Source organism: Kogia breviceps, chromosome 4 (assembly GCF_026419965.1).
Source record: "Kogia breviceps isolate mKogBre1 chromosome 4, mKogBre1 haplotype 1, whole genome shotgun sequence".
In the NCBI taxonomy this organism is placed as follows: Eukaryota; Metazoa; Chordata; class Mammalia; order Artiodactyla; family Physeteridae; genus Kogia; species Kogia breviceps.
The window spans coordinates 112836480-112853748 of NC_081313.1; the positions used below are offsets into that span (position 1 = coordinate 112836480).

Here is a 17269-nt window from a genome sequence, read left to right on the forward strand (position 1 = left end):
CATTTTAAAGTACATTCCTCACAAGAGGATAAAATACTCCCCTTAAGATTCACCATTTGTCTTGGAAAATTCAAGGTGCCCTTGGCACATTCTGGTATGGGTCAGTGAGGGTGCACTGGGATGCACCAGCCCAGATTCTCTTTGGATTCACCCTGGAATGACCAGGTCTGATTATCTCAGAGAAACCTGCCTCATTTGCATGTTGTTCTGGTGGGGTGACCTAACCCCAGGAAGTGCCTAGAGAAAAGCAGACAGCCTGGGCACTGTCACAGATAAGATGGCACAGGGCTAATGGCAGGCACTGCCTATAAGCCACCCCACTCTAGGAAGTCTGGGGGCCTGAATGAACGTGAGCAGCAGGCCATCACCCACAAGGAGCTCTCGGCTAAGAGAAGGCCTGACTTTCAGACAGAGATTAACTTGGGATCCCTAAGGTGGGATCCAGCGTCCCTCCTCATTAGCCCAGACTGCCCACAAGCCTTCACCTGTCTTGGAAAGCAGTGAAGTAGGCTTTAAATGGCAGAGGTGTCCAGAGGGAAAACACATCTGCTTCAGAGGTTTTTACCGGCAGTGGTGGCAGCCTCTGTGTGTTTCTGACAAAGTTCAGCATCAGAGACAGTGGCCAAATGGGCTTAAGGGAGCAGGCTTGGGCCTCGTGGCTCAACTCCACCCACCAGGAAGTGGAGAGTTTGAGGGTACAACCCAGGTGAATGAGGCCCAATTACAGGTTCACCCGAAATATCCATACAACCGAGAAAAATGTATTTGAAGTCTGAATCCGCTGGATCCCAAATGCTGCTGCCCAGCTGTACCTGGTCTGGCCTTCCCTCCTCACCCATCCTCCAGCTTGAAGGATGGATACAAACATGCTCCAGGCAGGACTATTTCAGGTCCATATTCTCTATCCTATCTACTCTTTAGGAGAAATGAGAAATTTGGAAGGTAAAGTAAAATCAGTGTTGTATTAATACTACCAACTCCTTTCTGAAATAGAAAAATATTAAGAAAATGGGCTGATTTATAATTAAAGGTGTTTTATCTTAGGAAGAGTGTTTACTTTAAAATTTTTACTTATAATTAAATCTTGCTTTAATTAGAAGTGAAATTTGCACGTTAAATTACACTTAATGCATTTCCCAAACTTAAAAATTGAACCCTAGATTGCAGGCAATCAACCCGGTCAGGACTTGACTCCTACACACACATATGTATGCACATGTTCATGTAGACACACGTGTACTTTTTAACAAGAAACAGGCCCATTTCAACTGTATTGTCAACACTCTGAATGTAAGACTCTTGCTTTTTAGGCTTAACTTCAGGGTTAATCATAAGGCAATTGGCTTATTTGCCCCCAAGCATAAACATGTGTTACTCCCATGAGAACAAGAGCATTATTTCATGCTTAGAAAGCAGGCATAAGTATCAGTGTTCAAACCAGCCTAAGCGAAAATTTAGGCTTGGACAAACGTCAGGCTCAGCCTGTGGTCTATTTCACTGTTAGAAAGAACTTTCGATGGGTAAAAGTTAATCACTGGGGCTAAGCATTCCTGCACTCGCATTCCTTCTTCCAGCAGTCTCGGGACTCAGGAATTCACACCAAGTATGAGAAGTGGAGTGATTACATCCTCGCTTCCTCTTTTCCCCTCTCACACATCAAAGTGGGAACTGGAACCAATTGAGACCATGTGTGAATCTGGTTGATCATTGTTTTGATATTGCAAGAGATCTGGGTTCAGTACTAGTTTGGAATGGTTCGCTGAGAAAAAGTACTGAGGTGGGCTTTGGAAGACCTGGGTTCTGGTCCTGGCACCATCTTTCCTCCTTGGCCAGTCAGGTTGTCTGGACCTGCTGTGACAGTGTCCATGAGTGATGTACGACATAACCTTGGCCGAGCTCTCGGACCCGGGTTACTTACATGTCACCAAGGCTACTCATGCCTAACCTGTGCATATGAGTGGGTTAAGGGCAAGCATGTCAGAGAGAAAAGCACTAGCACTGTCATTATTCCAAGGAGACCGGTTCCATTCATGGTTTAGGAAGGACTGGGCTCTTCTGGGGGTTGGGGGACAACAGTTGGCTCTGCATGTTACCCCATCTGGCCCCCGTCAGCCTCAAAGCCTCCAGCTCCACCTCCTGGTGTGGCTAATCCTGGGGAAACACTTTCACAGCCGCAGCAGACTGGCCCTTTCTTCCTCTCCCTGAGCCTGGGCGAGATTCTTTTGCCCAGCAAGTTTCGCAATTTCCATTTCACCCAAAGTTCTGGATGGCAGGGTGAACCTAGGCGTTAGTCACTCCTGGCTGAAAGATAAGCCCTCAGCTGTTTGTTTACTTAGTTCCTCCACATAAGTACTTCCCTCCCATCAAGTTTTCACTTGGTTAAGAAAGGAAGTATCTTTCTCTTAAGCTGCCTGACTTAGGAGCTCTTAAACTCCTCCAAAATCTTGGGAAAGGGGAGTTTATTTTAATTGCCTACAGCCTGATTTCATTTGGGCCTGGCAGGCTTGGCGAATCCTGACCTTCCATCCAGTTTGTCTTTCTATCCTTGTCCAAAATCCAAAATGCCCAGGAGAGCAATTAGCCCAAATCAAAGTGGCTGGGGCAGACTGTGAACAGCAGGCTTTGTGAGTGACACTGAACAGAGCTGGACAGCTACAGATTGCTAAGCTGCTGCACTTCCAGTGTCTGGGACACTCACGTGAATCCCAACAGCGTCATCCTGCAAGATGACTTCACTTTTGCCCTTACTAGAAATGTATCCATTCTCTTTGGAAGTTGGTGTTTGAATCTATACTCAGAATGCTGCTCTCAGGACCAGCACACCTACTGTAAAAATCATATATGCACCTGAGAGCAAGACCTTTGCAATAAGCACCTATCATGAACCAGGCATGAAGCAGGGTGCTTTGGTTACATGACTTAACATAATTCTCTTCATCACCATTATTTTACAGATAGGGAAAACCAAGGCATTGAGGAGTTACGTGACCTGCCCAGGCCCTACAGCCAGTAAATGGTAAGGTTAGGATTCAGGATCCTTCTACCTAGCTCCAAACCTGTACTTTTTTGCCATCGCACCTGGATGCTTCCTCATTATAAAAGCCCCTCGACACATTCTTAAAGCAGGGCACTATCTATGTTCGTGCAGTGGGTCTGCAGTCATACTACTTGGCATGCCACATGCTCTCACCACCTCACCCCACCCTTAGCTACTCAGGGCCAGAAGCCAACTGACCACGTGTGTCAGCTGCCGAGGAGAGGAAGGAGCTTTCTGGGTCTAGGAGAGTGTTTCTCAAGAGTGATCTAGGAACAGCACATCAGAATGAGGTGGCTTTCATACACATAAGGCCTGAGAACCCCCGAGAGTGGGAGAGTGTTCTAAAATTCCCCCCATGTGCATCTAAGGCTTGAAGGCCATCCTCAGGAATGAGCGTGCTTCTGACACAGACCCATGCATAGGCATTCCTGTGTGTCTGGTCCACGGGGGGCACAGAAGTGGTCCTGGATGCCACTCAGCCGATCTGTCTGCATCCCACTTGCAGCTCAAATCACGTGTGAACCCAGTCTCCCACAAAGCTGTGCCTCAGGAAGCAGTGAAGAAATGTTGCTGAACCAGTTTCCAAACCAGAAGTGTGCCCATTTGTGAGCTACAGGATGCAAGCTGGCTGACAGTTAGCTGTAGTTCTCGCATTCACAACCCGGGGACAGGAGACCTGGGGAAGGTCAGGACAGCTGGAAGTGTGAAATGAATGCAGCCCTGCATAGCTGTCAAAGGATCAAGCTGTCTGCGGCGGCTGACTGACCATGCACACACACACTCGGCAGCACCCAGCTAGGCATTACCTACTTCACCACCGGTGTAGAAGTCAGTGTTTGTCGGGTGAACGACAGCATCACTGTCGATCGAGGCAATGTCAGCCTGTACAACTTGCAACTATAACAGGTAAACAAATGTATATCAACTGTGTTGGACCGAGACCCACGCACAGGCACATTTACTAAGGCCCCAATGGCAGGGCTGGCCTACCTGGTCGATTCCAACATATGAGCCAAAAGGGCAATCAGTCCACGAAGTGTGCGCACATGTGGATGGGGGTGAGGAGAGGAGGAGGAGGAGGAGGAGGAGGAATATCAAATGTGACATGTTTAAATTAAACATTTGAATGACAAGTCCAAAAAAAAGAGAAACAGACACATGAGATCATTTCCAAAGGTTAAAAGAAATAACAAAACAACGAATGCCCCACTTCACTTCGCAAAAACCTATAAGACTGGCACCCCACTGAGAAGGCTACTAAAACACGGCATCTGTTTTTTTAAAAAACGTGGACTATCAGGCGAACCAAAACAACAAGTTTCTCCATTTTATCGGCAGTAGTCATCTTTTAGGGTTTTTTATTCCTGTGATGTTCATCATTTTGTCTACCTTCGAGGGACATCTCTTGAAAACTGAGAAAACAGTATAGGTGTGTGCAGAGGAATGCCTTTATTTTTCCCCCTCGATGTGTAAAAATATTTTTCCAGCCTACCTCTTATTCTAATCAATCTCATTTTAATGTATTTTACATATAAAATACACTATGGATAGAGAGGATCCTAGTTTTTTCTAGCTTGTGGTTTTTTTGTTTTGTTTTGTTTTCTAAAAGAAAGTATCTGTTTAAGGCAGTTAGAAAACAAGTTCAAGCAGGGCATTTTTGAGTCCCAGTTCTCATATCTTCAGCCCACTACTGTACCCAGTTTGTGTGGGTCAGGCCTGGGCTCTGGCATGAGCATCTCTCCCGGTAAGGAAATCTGCCATCTTACAAAGGTGGCCGAAGATGTGAACTAAAGATACACAAGACATACCTAAGTCAGCATCAGGCACAAGGCTGCCTTGGTGGGCACCTGCTAGCCTGTTGCCCCTGCAAGGCTCACAGCTAAGGAGACAGGAGCCTTCAGTGTGCCCTAAGCTGACAGTTCTTCTCCGTAAAGGTGAGGCCACAGAGTGGGACACCTGAGGGGTACCCCTCAGCTTGCCCTGAACCGTCCACCCTCCTGTGCAGGGAGATGCCATGGCTCTGGGGCAGTTTTCCTCTGGAAGAACTCACTCAGAAAGAGATATTGCCCTTCTTTTTAATATCATACATGAGCCAAATAATTCATGAAGGTGGCACTCAGTCATATACTGTTTTCAGTTGTAGAAGAAGTCGAAGTGACAGTAGGTGGTAAATTTGGGGGAAATCAATTTGCTGGTGGATTAAAGACAACTTAATAGTATACTGATGCAGCTTAATTGTCTCCCTTCTCAAGTGTTTTCATGCTTTGTTTGTCATTTCTAATTAAGGCTTAAATGGAGAAACTATCATTTTGTAGTTACCTGAGATTTTTCAGTTCTTAAAAAACAAAAAAAAAAAAAAAAAAAAAACACAGTTTTAAAAAATCCCCCCCGAGTAACCAGCAGTCAGTGTGATCATTATGGAAGGGAATTTAGATGGCAATATATTTATAATCAAGGGGAAAGCAGCCAATCGGGCTTAATAAAATATAATCAGATCATTCCCATTTGGAATGGCTTGAAGTAAGGAGACATTCAATGTCTACCCTCAAACATTAATCTTGGTTTTGGGAATCTGGTTTGACCATCTGAAGTTTGAGAAGATGAAGAGCCTAAATTCTGGGTTCCATAACTTTTCAACTGACAGCTGATGGTGCCAAACCCCATCCCCAATTACCTAGGTCATCTTTAAGGTCAATGTCAGCATTGGTAGGATTGATTATGGCCTCCACCTCAAAGCCGGCTAAATTACTGATTTCACTGTGAATAAGGTTCAGCTGAAAAGAAAAGCATGAGGTGGGAAATAACAGGACAGCTGGGAAGTCACAGAGACGTGAGCCTTGGGATACAGAAGAAGGGCAGTGGACACTCCAGGTGCACTGGGCACAAAGGGGAAGAGGGATTCACTGGCTAAACTGAATCCATGTCAAATGAAAGACTCAAATGCCACTTGGGATGCTAAAAAGAAGCAAGCTAGGCTGAGGGTCCAGAACGTGTTTGCCTGGTGATGCCTGGGGCCAAAGGGAGGCATAAGCCATATCAGGCTGGTGGATCCACTTCCCTTGAAAAGAACTTGTGATCTGGGGGCCCAAGTACAGCAGCTATCAGGACCCAGAGTCAAGTACTCATCGCTGGGGTAGGGTGGGGTGGTATATGTGACTGTCCCCTTCTTTGAGCACCGGGGTAGTGCGGAAGTCCTAGCTGGTTTGGGCAAACCCCTGGTAGCTCTACCATTCTCTTCCAAGTGGTCATGGGTCTTTGAGGCTGTCCCCATCACCGTGACTACTAGCTGGCTGGCTCCTGTGCCCTGCTCAGGGGTGGTGAGAAGCAAGAATGGCCTGTTACTTAGTAACATCTAATTTTACATGCCTGTTAGTCATGTAATACTGAAGTTCTGGCCAAAACCAGGAAGAGACACAGCAGTTCTCCAGCAAGACAGTGTATCTTTCAAACTGTTCACGTTATTGGTGAGGCTACTCTGAGGCCCAAGGGGTAAGAGCATTTTCTTTGAGTGAGTTTTATGAGTACCCTACCACCTGAGTCTTTGTAAAGAACCGCTGGATGTCCTCCCTCCCCACTGTTATTCTGGTGCCATGGTAACCCTCAGTTTGAGAGGAATCCTAAGTTCTAGACTGGCTGTCAGAGGGCAGGGGGAATTAGCTGGCCCAGGATCCCCTTCCTGTTCTTAGGTCCAAGAGCCTGCAGCTCAGCACTCACACTCTCTCAGGGAAGATGGCTATTCTTCAGTGACAGAAATTCCTACCAGATGCAGCAGAGAGCAATGCCCAGAGGAGCGGATGACCAAGACCAACTACAATCCCAGCTTGGGGAGCTGACCGCACCTTCAGGGCCCAGCAGGGCAGGCGGTTAGTCCAGGCGCTTGCTCCCAGGAGAGGACCATGTGCAGACACTCGGCTGGGAAGCTCTTGGCAACTGAGCTCCAAGTCCCTGAATTTCTGGGGCCAAACATTTTGTTGAAAACAAAACCAAACAAAAAACCTGACGTGCTATAAGCGGTAGAAATATAAACCCACGTTTCTGATTCCCAGACGCAATCAGCAGATTCTCAAAAAAGGGACCTGCTTAGACTGAAAGTTGTGGAAATGAATTTGGTCTTATGGCCAGGGGAAGGATTCTGGCTAGGCCCTGCCACAGTGTGGTATGCCTCATTTTTAGTTAGGGCTCGAAGAGAGAAGAGGTACAAGCTCTCTCCACTTGGCCTTTCTGGGGTATGGTTCCCAGCACTGCAGGGTAATTAGGGGCCAGCCACTGGCATTCCTGAAGCTGAAGGAAGCCCACTGGGGTGCCCTCACACAGTGAAGCTCTCAGAGCACAGGTCCTGGTGCCAGGACAGAGGCACAGAAGAGACAGCATCAGGGAGAGGATGCTAATGGTGTTGGCTCAGGGGGAAGGGGTGTGGATGGGCACACAATGGGGGGGGGGGGTCGGGGTCTCAGAGTAAAGCAAGTGAAGGTTTAGGGTTCAGGACAAGGGTGAAGGGTTTGATTATGGTATCACGTAAGTACTGCGTATGACTTCAAGCAAATGCTGTTTATAAAAACTCAAATTAAGCCAGTACTCCCTGCTCCCCACCAAAAATAAAAACCCACACTGGGTGAAGCAGCAGGAGATTGTTGGGGGAGGTAGGGAAAGGAGAAAAAAGGGAAAAGAACACTTCACTTGGTGTTATGAATGAATACACTTTAAAGACATCTAGGAGATTCCTTTTTTGTTTAAAAACCATACATGTTTAAATCTTTAAACTTCATAACATTTTTTTCTAATTGTATAGACACTTCTGGATTTGTATTCAGAAATGTCTCTGGAAAATCAGCTACTGCCATGGGCTCTGATTTAACTAGCTGAGGAGACCCTGGTAGACTGTCTCTGCCTCTGCCTGGAGAGCACTGCCCCTGCTCTTTAGGGCTTTCTGGGGGAAAGTGCAGGGCTTTGTGGCCTTGCTGAAGCAAGGGAGTGGCTGCAAACAGAATTCCCAGTTGATTCGGGGCTCATCACCTTCCCTCTGAGCAGAAGCAGCCCTGCTCTGGGAAGCACTGAACCCTGCATGTCAGGGAGCCACTGCCACCAGCATGGAGAAGCCCCAGCTAACCAAGGGCAGTTTCACTGTCACCCACATCATGCTCTGCTGGGTACCAGGCTCAGCAGAAGTCCTCAGGGTGAGGGGCTGAGCCACAAAACAGTACTGCTATTAAAAATGTACAATTATAGAGGACTATAAAGCATGTGCTTGGGGGATGGGGGCGGTCTGTGTTTGTGTCTGGCAGAGGAATGGGGAGGGGAGAGGACAAATTGCTTCAGGCACTTTGGAAAGACAGATGGGCAATCATCTTGGCTTGGGCAGGCTGGACCAGGGGGCAGAAGCCAACAGTGATCTGATCATCTGGTCATGAAACAAGAACAGAAGCTTCCCTGGACAGGAGAAGGATGAGCAGAGCCCACGTATACACATGCCTGAAAAGGATCTCACTGTGCAGAGGACACACGCCAACAGGCCTGGCAGGCCCAGGATAGATGCCCAGTCCTAGGAGGTCCCAGGCCCCCCTAAGCCCATCCAGGTTCAAATTCACCTGGTCCTCTTAGCCAAAGGGGCCCACAGCTGTCTGAAGCACATGGCAGAGCAGGGGTGGGTATTTGTGGGCTGGGAAATCAGATCTCTGGGAAACTGTGAAAATTCCCAAGTTTAGTCTGATTTTCTGGGAGGGAGAAGGGTCATTAATGATTTCAGAATGTGAATAAGGTGACTACTTCCTTGTCTTAACATTGGGAAAGATGGAAAACTAAGTTTTAAACCACAGAATGGTGAATTTAAAGTATCTGTGAAGATTGCTGGCCAATGGAGAGAATGCCAGTTATAGAGCAGAAAGGGGGTCCCACTTGGCTGCAGGGTTGGGGGAAGGGGACTGAGCTAAGTGTCCTTCAAGATCTCTTCCACCACGGGGACCTGATGATGCTCATGTCAGTGGGCTCTGCTGGAGCCAGTCTCTGATGTCTACAGTACCCAGTCTCCCCTCGAGGGGTTATGCCCAGTTAACCCTTGTTGTCTACTCCTGATGTGAACTCATTAGGCTACAAGCTCCTTGAAGGCAGAGCAGGCTGCCTCCTGCCCAAGGGCCATCCAATGCCTAAGACAGTGCTCAGGTTTCTGTAGGCCCACAAACAGAGCTGGAACTGAATGTTAAACATCCAGACGCAACTTTAAGATGAAGTGAACAAACCGCTTCCCTGAAAGCAGGGCTAACGGGGAGGCCAGAGCTCAGGAACCGGGCCCTTGGCCTGGCTGGGACCTGAGGTGGCTCAAAGCTAACCTGGCTATCCTGGAAGGGAGGATGGCACCCACCACTGAGAGCGGGTCGGGAGGCAGCCTGCCCATGATAAGGAAGGAGCCAGTGGCTTGCGGCTACTGGATTGACATCTGGGCTGCCTTGACATGACCTCCTTGGCTACAGGAAATAGTACAATCCTTTTTATTATTATTATTATTTTATTTTTACCTATGTGATCAGAAATTCAATTTTAGGAAATAAACGTGATTATTAAAGATTATCTGAGTGACTTGTTAAGTCTAGCCTGTCACTGTCCAGACTAGCCTGTTCGTATCTCTCATTCCCTCAAAACGGACAAGGAAGACTTCTTTCCCTGTGCCCACCACATGAAGTGCAACGCTTTTCCTGTCCCCAGGGTCCACTTTAACTAAGGAGGATGGAGAGGTGAGGTCTTCCACAAAACTTTCCACTTCCTCATGGATCACCATGTGTTCTGTGGCCTGCTCCAGAGCCCATTCCTGCCCTGGCCTCTGGGGTGGAGGGACTCCTTCCTCTGTGCTATGCTGCCAGCCTGCACGTATCCCCGGCCTGAATTCCCCCAGAGGCCTCAGGCCTGGAGGTGGCATCTGGTGGGTTTCGGGCTAGGATGTGCCAAAGACAAGGACACCTGTGTGCACTGTTGGAGGCCCAGAAGCATGGCTTCATCAGCGTCCTAAACTGTCTCAGAAGCCAGTCTCAGCCATAGGGTGCAAGAGGGTGGTGGGCCTTTCCTCCTCATTCCTGCTTCAAGAGCTCCTTCCCTCTTTACTGTTCCCCAGCCCCCGGGACTAGGGTGTCTGGATCTGAGGAAGAAAACCCACGGTACCTACCCCTGCCTCTAGTGGCCCACAGGGCTGTGGCTGCAATCCTGATAGTTGGGGAGGCACACACGCATGCCCTCCTGACACTGCTTTCCCAATGCTTCTAATAATACTGACTCTTCCAAGGAAGCCTACCTCACTTACTACCACTGACAGATTTAAAGAAATACACATTGTTAGTACTTTTTTTGGACATTAAGCTTTTTAAATCTCTGAGAAGAAGCTGAGAACCTCCACTGAACCACAAAGCAAACACATTTAGTCAATTCAGATTCACAGCACTGTTTCCCTTTTGAAAACATTCAACAATGTGTGTGAATACTGGGTAAAATCAGAGAGCAATGAGGGCGGTTACTCTTGAGATGTCAGTATGTGAAATACATTATCATCAACAACAATTAGATCCCAGGCTCCTAAGCCCTGGGCCAGCTTCTCCTGCAAGTAGCTTAGCAACTGTGCCTTTCAGGGCTGTAGTGAGCACAGTATCACCTTTCTGACCTCAGCTTGCTTTGCACTATTCCAGCATTGGTTTCACTGTCACAGATGGAAAGTAAGACTCATAGAACACAGGGCACTATACAGTCACCACTGTAAAGTACCCTTTCTGAAACACTTCCTAAAATCCAAGTCAAAATTAATGTCTGTAATAATGACATTTTAGAATATGCTTTGTGTAAAAATTCCTATGTGTCAGTTTGACCACTCTGGCCCTTTTTGCACTAAATGCCATGACTTTCACTCGACAGTAAAAACTATTTATAAAGGGCCAGACAGTCCTGCTTCAAAATAACGCTCTCAACTATGAACACTTACTCCACTCCCTCTCATGCTGCAGGCACAGGGTTCCAGAAAGGGTTGCTAGGACACTAGCTTCTAACAGGGTGCCCAGGCTGACTTGAGATGATGCTTTATTCTGTGACACCACTTTTGGGGAGACACCATTTACTCTGCTAAAGGGCACCTGCAGGGCTGGAATTGGGGGTAGCTCATCCTGGATGTGTGTATCCTGGGTCATTAAGCTGGAAGCAAAGGGCAGCCTTGTGGTAGTTTGGGGTTCTGTTCTCACCACTCACACCTGACTGTGTGATACAGGAAAGAAGGCAGGCGTTCTTTCTGGCTCTGCACTCAGCCCCTTCTCTCACAGCTGACCATGTTACACTGGGCTCCAGTTCAATCAGTCCCTTCAGGCTCTCCCTCCAAAAGTCAAGGTATCAAAAAGCCACATTAGTTTTGCTGTCAAGCCTCCATCTTCCATTTTCCTCTACTTCCTAAATAATATCAGATAACATGCCTGTAAATGACTATGGAGTATCAGTGCTTCTCTATAGCTTTTTGGACTCTCCCTCCCCAACCGTGAGTGGAGTATAGTCAGTATTAGCTGGATTTGTACTTTCTGGTACTTTCCTGCCTGTGGTGCCTGGTCCTGAGGCCTGAGACCAGGCTGTACCCAAAATGGAGGAGATGGCACTGCTTGGTTGCAGAGGAGCTAGCAATGTGTCTGCAGTCTTTGTTGCCTCCCTTCCCTTCCAGGGCTTGTATGCAGCAGACGAGGCCCTGATCCCAAGGCCAAGAAGGGCATCTCCATTTGTACATGGACATTTGTATGGCTGAGTACAGCTATTCTGGAAATCCAGCAAGGGGGTGTGAGGAGTTCTGATTTGACGCTGGCTTTGGGGTAACCAGCAGGAGAGAGCAAGAAGAACACAGGGAAGGGAGAGGCCAGGGTCAGGGCACGCAAGAGTGGGGTACGGGAAGGAGTGAGGGAGAGGGTGGACCCAGGCACTGAACTGTTCTACCTGCTTAACAGGTTTTCAAGTCCCGGCTAATCGTCAGCATTAGGGATCTGAAGCACACTGGAGCTAGTCCTAAATCGCAGAGCTTTTTCACACTTTAGCTCAAACAAAAGCAATTTGGATGACAGGTCACATTAACTTTCAATATATTACCCAAAGGACAGGTTAAAGGTTGTGAAAGTAAACCCAGGTGGTTGCCTTCACTGCTGAGCTGAAATTTTATAAATAAAAAATATTTTAAACAAAAGCTTTCAAAGCCCCAGACCTTAAGATGACAGATAGTGCTGCTTATTTTTTCCTTTGAAAAATGCATACAAAATACAGATAATGGTTATAAAATGTACACTGTAATGGTTATTTGCTGGAACACAGAGTCCACCACAGGAATTGCACCATGAGAGCCTGAGTGCAATTAGTGACAGGAAGAGGGAGGGGAGAAGGAGCACTTGCAATGACATGAGCAGCAGGACTGTGTCACTGAGATGCAAAAGAAAACGGACAGTGAGGTTTGAAAAATGATGCAGCTTCAGAACCAAGTTGTTCACCACATGCAAACTAAACGCAATGTACATGGAAGCTCAAATCCATGCCTTTAATTTTTTTTTAATGTAGGATAAAAAAAATTCAGCAAAGTAATTCCCACTCTCTCTCCACCCCCTTTTTTGGTGTTAACAGAGAAATATGAACTCTCATCCTCAGGTCTTAAAAGCCTTTGCATCATTTTTATTTTCAACAAAAGTGAATCATTTGTTACAAAACCATGGCGTCCTGGCAAATTTGCATCACTGGGGCGGCTGAAAACATATTGCCCACGGTTAAAACATATTGCCCACGGTTAAAACAAACAAACTGGCTTGAGGAGTCCTCAGGTGGCACAGTGTGTCTAGCAACAATCCCGCCCCCTGGATCAAGGTTCCACCTTCCGTGCCCACCGGAACACCTGGGCTGCCTGCTAGATCTTTCCCTTTCCAGGACCCAGTTTTGACTTCCAGCTGCTTTTCTGGACAGGACTACAAGATGACCAGGTCATCCCATATACACAGCTCCTTCCACAGACTAAGCCCAGGGTGTCCCGACCCCCACAGGAGCTGCTGTCCCTCTTCTTTACCACCATCTCCTCTCCCCGCCTGCCAGTCTCCCCTCAGCACCCTGTCCAGCCCTCCCTGAGTCCTCTTCTAAAGCCGCCCCAGGCCCCACTCTCTCCTCCAGCCCATGAGGCCAGAAGTGGTCCTCAGTCAGCCTTCCTGCTGGTGGAGGCACCCATCTGTCCCAGGGCCCGCGAGCAGACCGGGGCCCGCGTTTGCCTACCTTCTGGCCGAGGAAGAGGCTCTTGGTGGAGAGCACAGTGAAGCCATCGGCGGGTGTGCCCTCGGTCGTGCTGTCAGCGCTGGCTGCCTTGCTGACTTCTCCCTGCTTCTTCTTGCACAAACAGAAGAGTCAGTATGAGGCCTGCACAGATGGAGACCACGTGAATCTGGGCTTTTCTAACAGGCATGTGAATGCCCATAATACTCAAGAGAAAACAGGAAACTAAACCACTACTAGTTCTCAGCATTTTTCAAAGTGGGGGCTGCAGGCTTATTTTGAAGTCCAAGAGTAAAGAGTGCTAAACTGTATTTTCATCACCTTTATAATCTTAAAAAAAGAGCTACCTAAAGGCAAAACTTTACAGTGATAATTTAGAACAGAACCACTTGCATCACTTTAGACCAAGTAAATGTCTCTTAATTCAGGGTCTTCACTTTCTAGATGCCTGTACAGTATTCACGTCTGAGGGGAAAAAGCAAACTGCTCTGGATCCTTAGTTCTCAAAGAGCCAAAAATCAGACCAAGGATCATCACCCTCCAACCCTCCAAGCCCAGGAGATAAGACTCTCCCACCCTCTTTCATTAAGACCCGCCTTGAAGAAGGATCCATATGGGGGCTGTTGGTGAGCCTATCTTTCCCCTTGAGATGCCCCACCCCCTTGCAGTGAGCATGGATCTTGGCAGGCTCTTGGGCCTCTTTCCAGCATCATTCAGACTGAAGTATATGTCCTCTGGGGTTTCCAAGAGCCTTGCAAAGGTATGTTGTGTAGAGAGGTATGATTACTTTCCAGATCCTCTGCTGCCTAATGTACTTCTTCCTGAAGTGGATCTGCCCTAAGAGTGATCTATGCTTGTAATCAAGGTTTCATGCTGGGTCTCCCTTCACAACCATTTCTCCCACTTCCCAAGAGTGAATATTAGCACCACCCTTCAAGTAGGGATACATGTCTTTCTCAGTCTTTTATTTCTGTCAAGAACAAGGCTTGTATTAGAAATGGATATTTTGGCTCATTTGGGGATTTTTTGCATTCAGATATATTGTTGAGTGAGCAAAGTGGGCACAATAGCAATTTTTGTTTAGTTACTTTTTCTTTCCCCCAATTATTATCAAAAAGGACATTACTCCTGAGGATGGCCCAGTGGGAGCAAATCAACAAAGTATGGGGTGAGAAATATTATAAAATATATAAAATATGATAAATGGCCACAGCTCCCTGAAGGAAGGATCTGGACAGAAAACTCAGGGCAAGGCCCGTGCCCTATCCATTTTCCCTTTTAATACTCAAATTCATTAACATATTAATATTTTTACTTACACTGAAAAATAAGGTCTAATTTTACTAAGTGCTTTAACAATAAGGACTGCTTTGGCATTTAGGTTATATGGCTAACCTGGAACATTTTCCATTAATTAAATGAGCTAAATTTGATGCTCCAAGGTTTTGATAAAAATGGTAAGACAGAAAGCATTTTAACAAGAAACATGGTATTAGCAAAGATATAGTAAAATTATCACTATTTTGGTTTTCCTAACACTTCAAGTGTATCAGATTTGACAGGTATAATCAACAATTACATGGTAAGTCTTAGTAAAGCCTTTTTGATATACTTTCCAGGAAACAAGAAAAGCAAAGACGGGATGACAAATCCTTTCACAAGTCAGATGTTTCTAATTCTGTGCTTTCAACAAAACTGAAGAAATACCAAACTGAGTTAACAGCTGATAGACCATTAAAGAACAAATTGATGGAGTTTAGTTAACAGTAATGTACTGTTATGCAGGTTTCTTAGTTGTGATGAATGTACCAGGGTTATGGAAGATGTTAACAACAGGGAAACTGGGTGAGGGATATTCAGGAACTCTCTATATGGGCTTTGTAACTTCTGTAAATCTAAAACCGTTCTAAAATAAAACATTTATTAAAACAAATTGATGACAGATTACTATGTGATTGTTGGCATGTAACTCAGAAAGAGTTCAGAGGATTGAGCAATGTTGCTATAACAAAATCCTTTCCAGTCCCATTTAATTACTTTTGTGAACAAGATTTCCCAGGCACTTATACCTATAAATAAAATATAGGATGATGACTCATTTTTACAATGAGCAACATTCATCTTAGGGTACGTGAGTTAACTGAAAAAACTATCTCCATGCATCCCATGACATGATACAGTTCCAAAAAGTTTTACTTCGTCCTTAATAGTTAGAATTAAAATGTGTCAAGTATTTCAGTTTGATCAACTGTGTATTTTTTTTTTTTTTTTTTTGTGGTACGCGGGCCTCTCACTGTTGTGGCCTCTCCCGTTGCGGACCACAGGCTCCGGACGCGCAGGCTCAGCGGCCATGGCTCACGGGCCTAGCTGCTCCGCGGCATGTGGGATCTTCCCAGACCGGGGCACGAACCCGTGTCCCCTGCATTGGCAGGCGGACTCTCAACCACTGCACCACCAAGGAAGCCCGGACTGTGTATTATTAATAAATGTGATAACTATCCAATCCTGTGGAAACCATAACATTTAGTGCTTTTATGATCACAAGAAAATTTTTCAAAATGAATTTAAATTTATGTACATTATTTTTGTTGCACAAATCACTAACATACTACAAGCAAAAAAAAAGTGTTACATTAGGATAAAAATTTGTGGGGCAAGTGAAAGGAAAATAAGGGCTCAAAGGAGTAAAATTATATAAATTTTCCAACTGTTAAAAAAGAGCCTGTTTGTGTATTTTTTGGTGTATCAAATCATCACAGTAAGTAGATTTCTTTGGATACATTTAAATGATGAAAGAGTTTTCTTTTAAAATTTCAATATGTATTATACATCAAAATTATACCCTTTGTAGTATATATTTAAATTTATTATGAGAAGTTTAGCTGTCAAATTTTAGATGTATGAGCTATGAAGATTTTCAAAACTGCTTTAGGAAGTATGCAATCAAAAAAGTTTTAAAGCCACTACTCTATCCAGTGAACACCATTCACACACGAGGTGTTCAGTAAATGCTTGGGAATGAAATGCAGTTGCTAAGTAGATAAATATTTAGTGCTTCTGCCCAAGGATACTTGTATTTTAAGAGGTCAGAAAGCCCTAAATGATAGAATTTCAGGCATCTGAGAATTGGAGCTGGTTTTACTGGGAGGAAGGGACCTGAAAGGCTCCCTGTGCCCCTGATACAAGTCAGCAGCTGCCTATGCAGCCAGGTTATAAAGCTTAACCTGTGATAATTAATACTGATAATTTTCATCAATGATTCATCTGCATATGGTTACCTGCATTAAAGCTGTTGCCCCACATTGTAAATTGGTTCAGCCACTATGGAAAAACAGTATAGAGGTTCCTCAAAAAATAAAAAGTAGAACTACCATGTGCTCCAGCAATTCCACTTCTGGAAATATATCCAAAGGAAATGAAAACACTATATTGAAGAGACATCTGCACCCCCATGTTCATAGCAGCATTATTTACAATAGCCCAGACATGGAAACAACCTAGGGCCCATCAACAGATGAATAAAGAAAATGTGATACACACACACACACACACACACACACACACACAATGGAATATTATTTAGCCATAAAAGGAAGAAAATCCTGCCAGGAAGCTGAGAGTTCCAAATAAGATAAACGCAAACAAACCCATGCCAAGACACATTATAATTAAGGTGGCAAAAGTTAAAGACAAGGAGAGAATCTTTAAAACAGCAAGAGAAAACCTGTTATACACACACACACACACACACACACACACACACACACACACAACCCATAAGACTATCAGCAAAAATTTTGCAGGCCAAAAGGGAGTGGCATGATTTTTCTAAATGCTAAAAGTAAAAAAAACCTTCCCACCAAGAATACTCTACCTGGCAAAACTGTCCTTCAGAAGTGAAGAATACAGAAAGAGTTCTCCAGACAAAAAAAAGCTAAAGCAGTTCATCACCACTAAACTGGCCTTAAAAGAAATAATAAAGGAACTTTTTTA

The 17269-nt window shown here is 45.5% G+C and overlaps 1 protein-coding gene across 4 annotated transcripts in view; it reads right to left on the reverse strand.

Moving 5' to 3' along the window:
• Nucleotides 1-17269, reverse strand: part of MACROH2A1 (macroH2A.1 histone) — an 81410-nt gene that overhangs the window by 13435 nt on the left and 50706 nt on the right. Inside the window, exons 5-6 of one of the 4 annotated variants that reach the window (XM_059060424.2) lie at nt 13280-13390; nt 3844-3934 (exon numbers count right to left, since the gene is read on the reverse strand). In XM_059060424.2, the coding sequence (XP_058916407.1) occupies nt 3844-3934; nt 13280-13390 (202 nt within the window). Of the gene's footprint in view, nt 1-3843; nt 3935-5711; nt 5812-13279; nt 13391-17269 lie in introns of all 4 variants that reach the window. The other 3 variants (XM_059060426.2, XM_059060423.2, XM_059060422.2) reach the window with 3 other exon arrangements.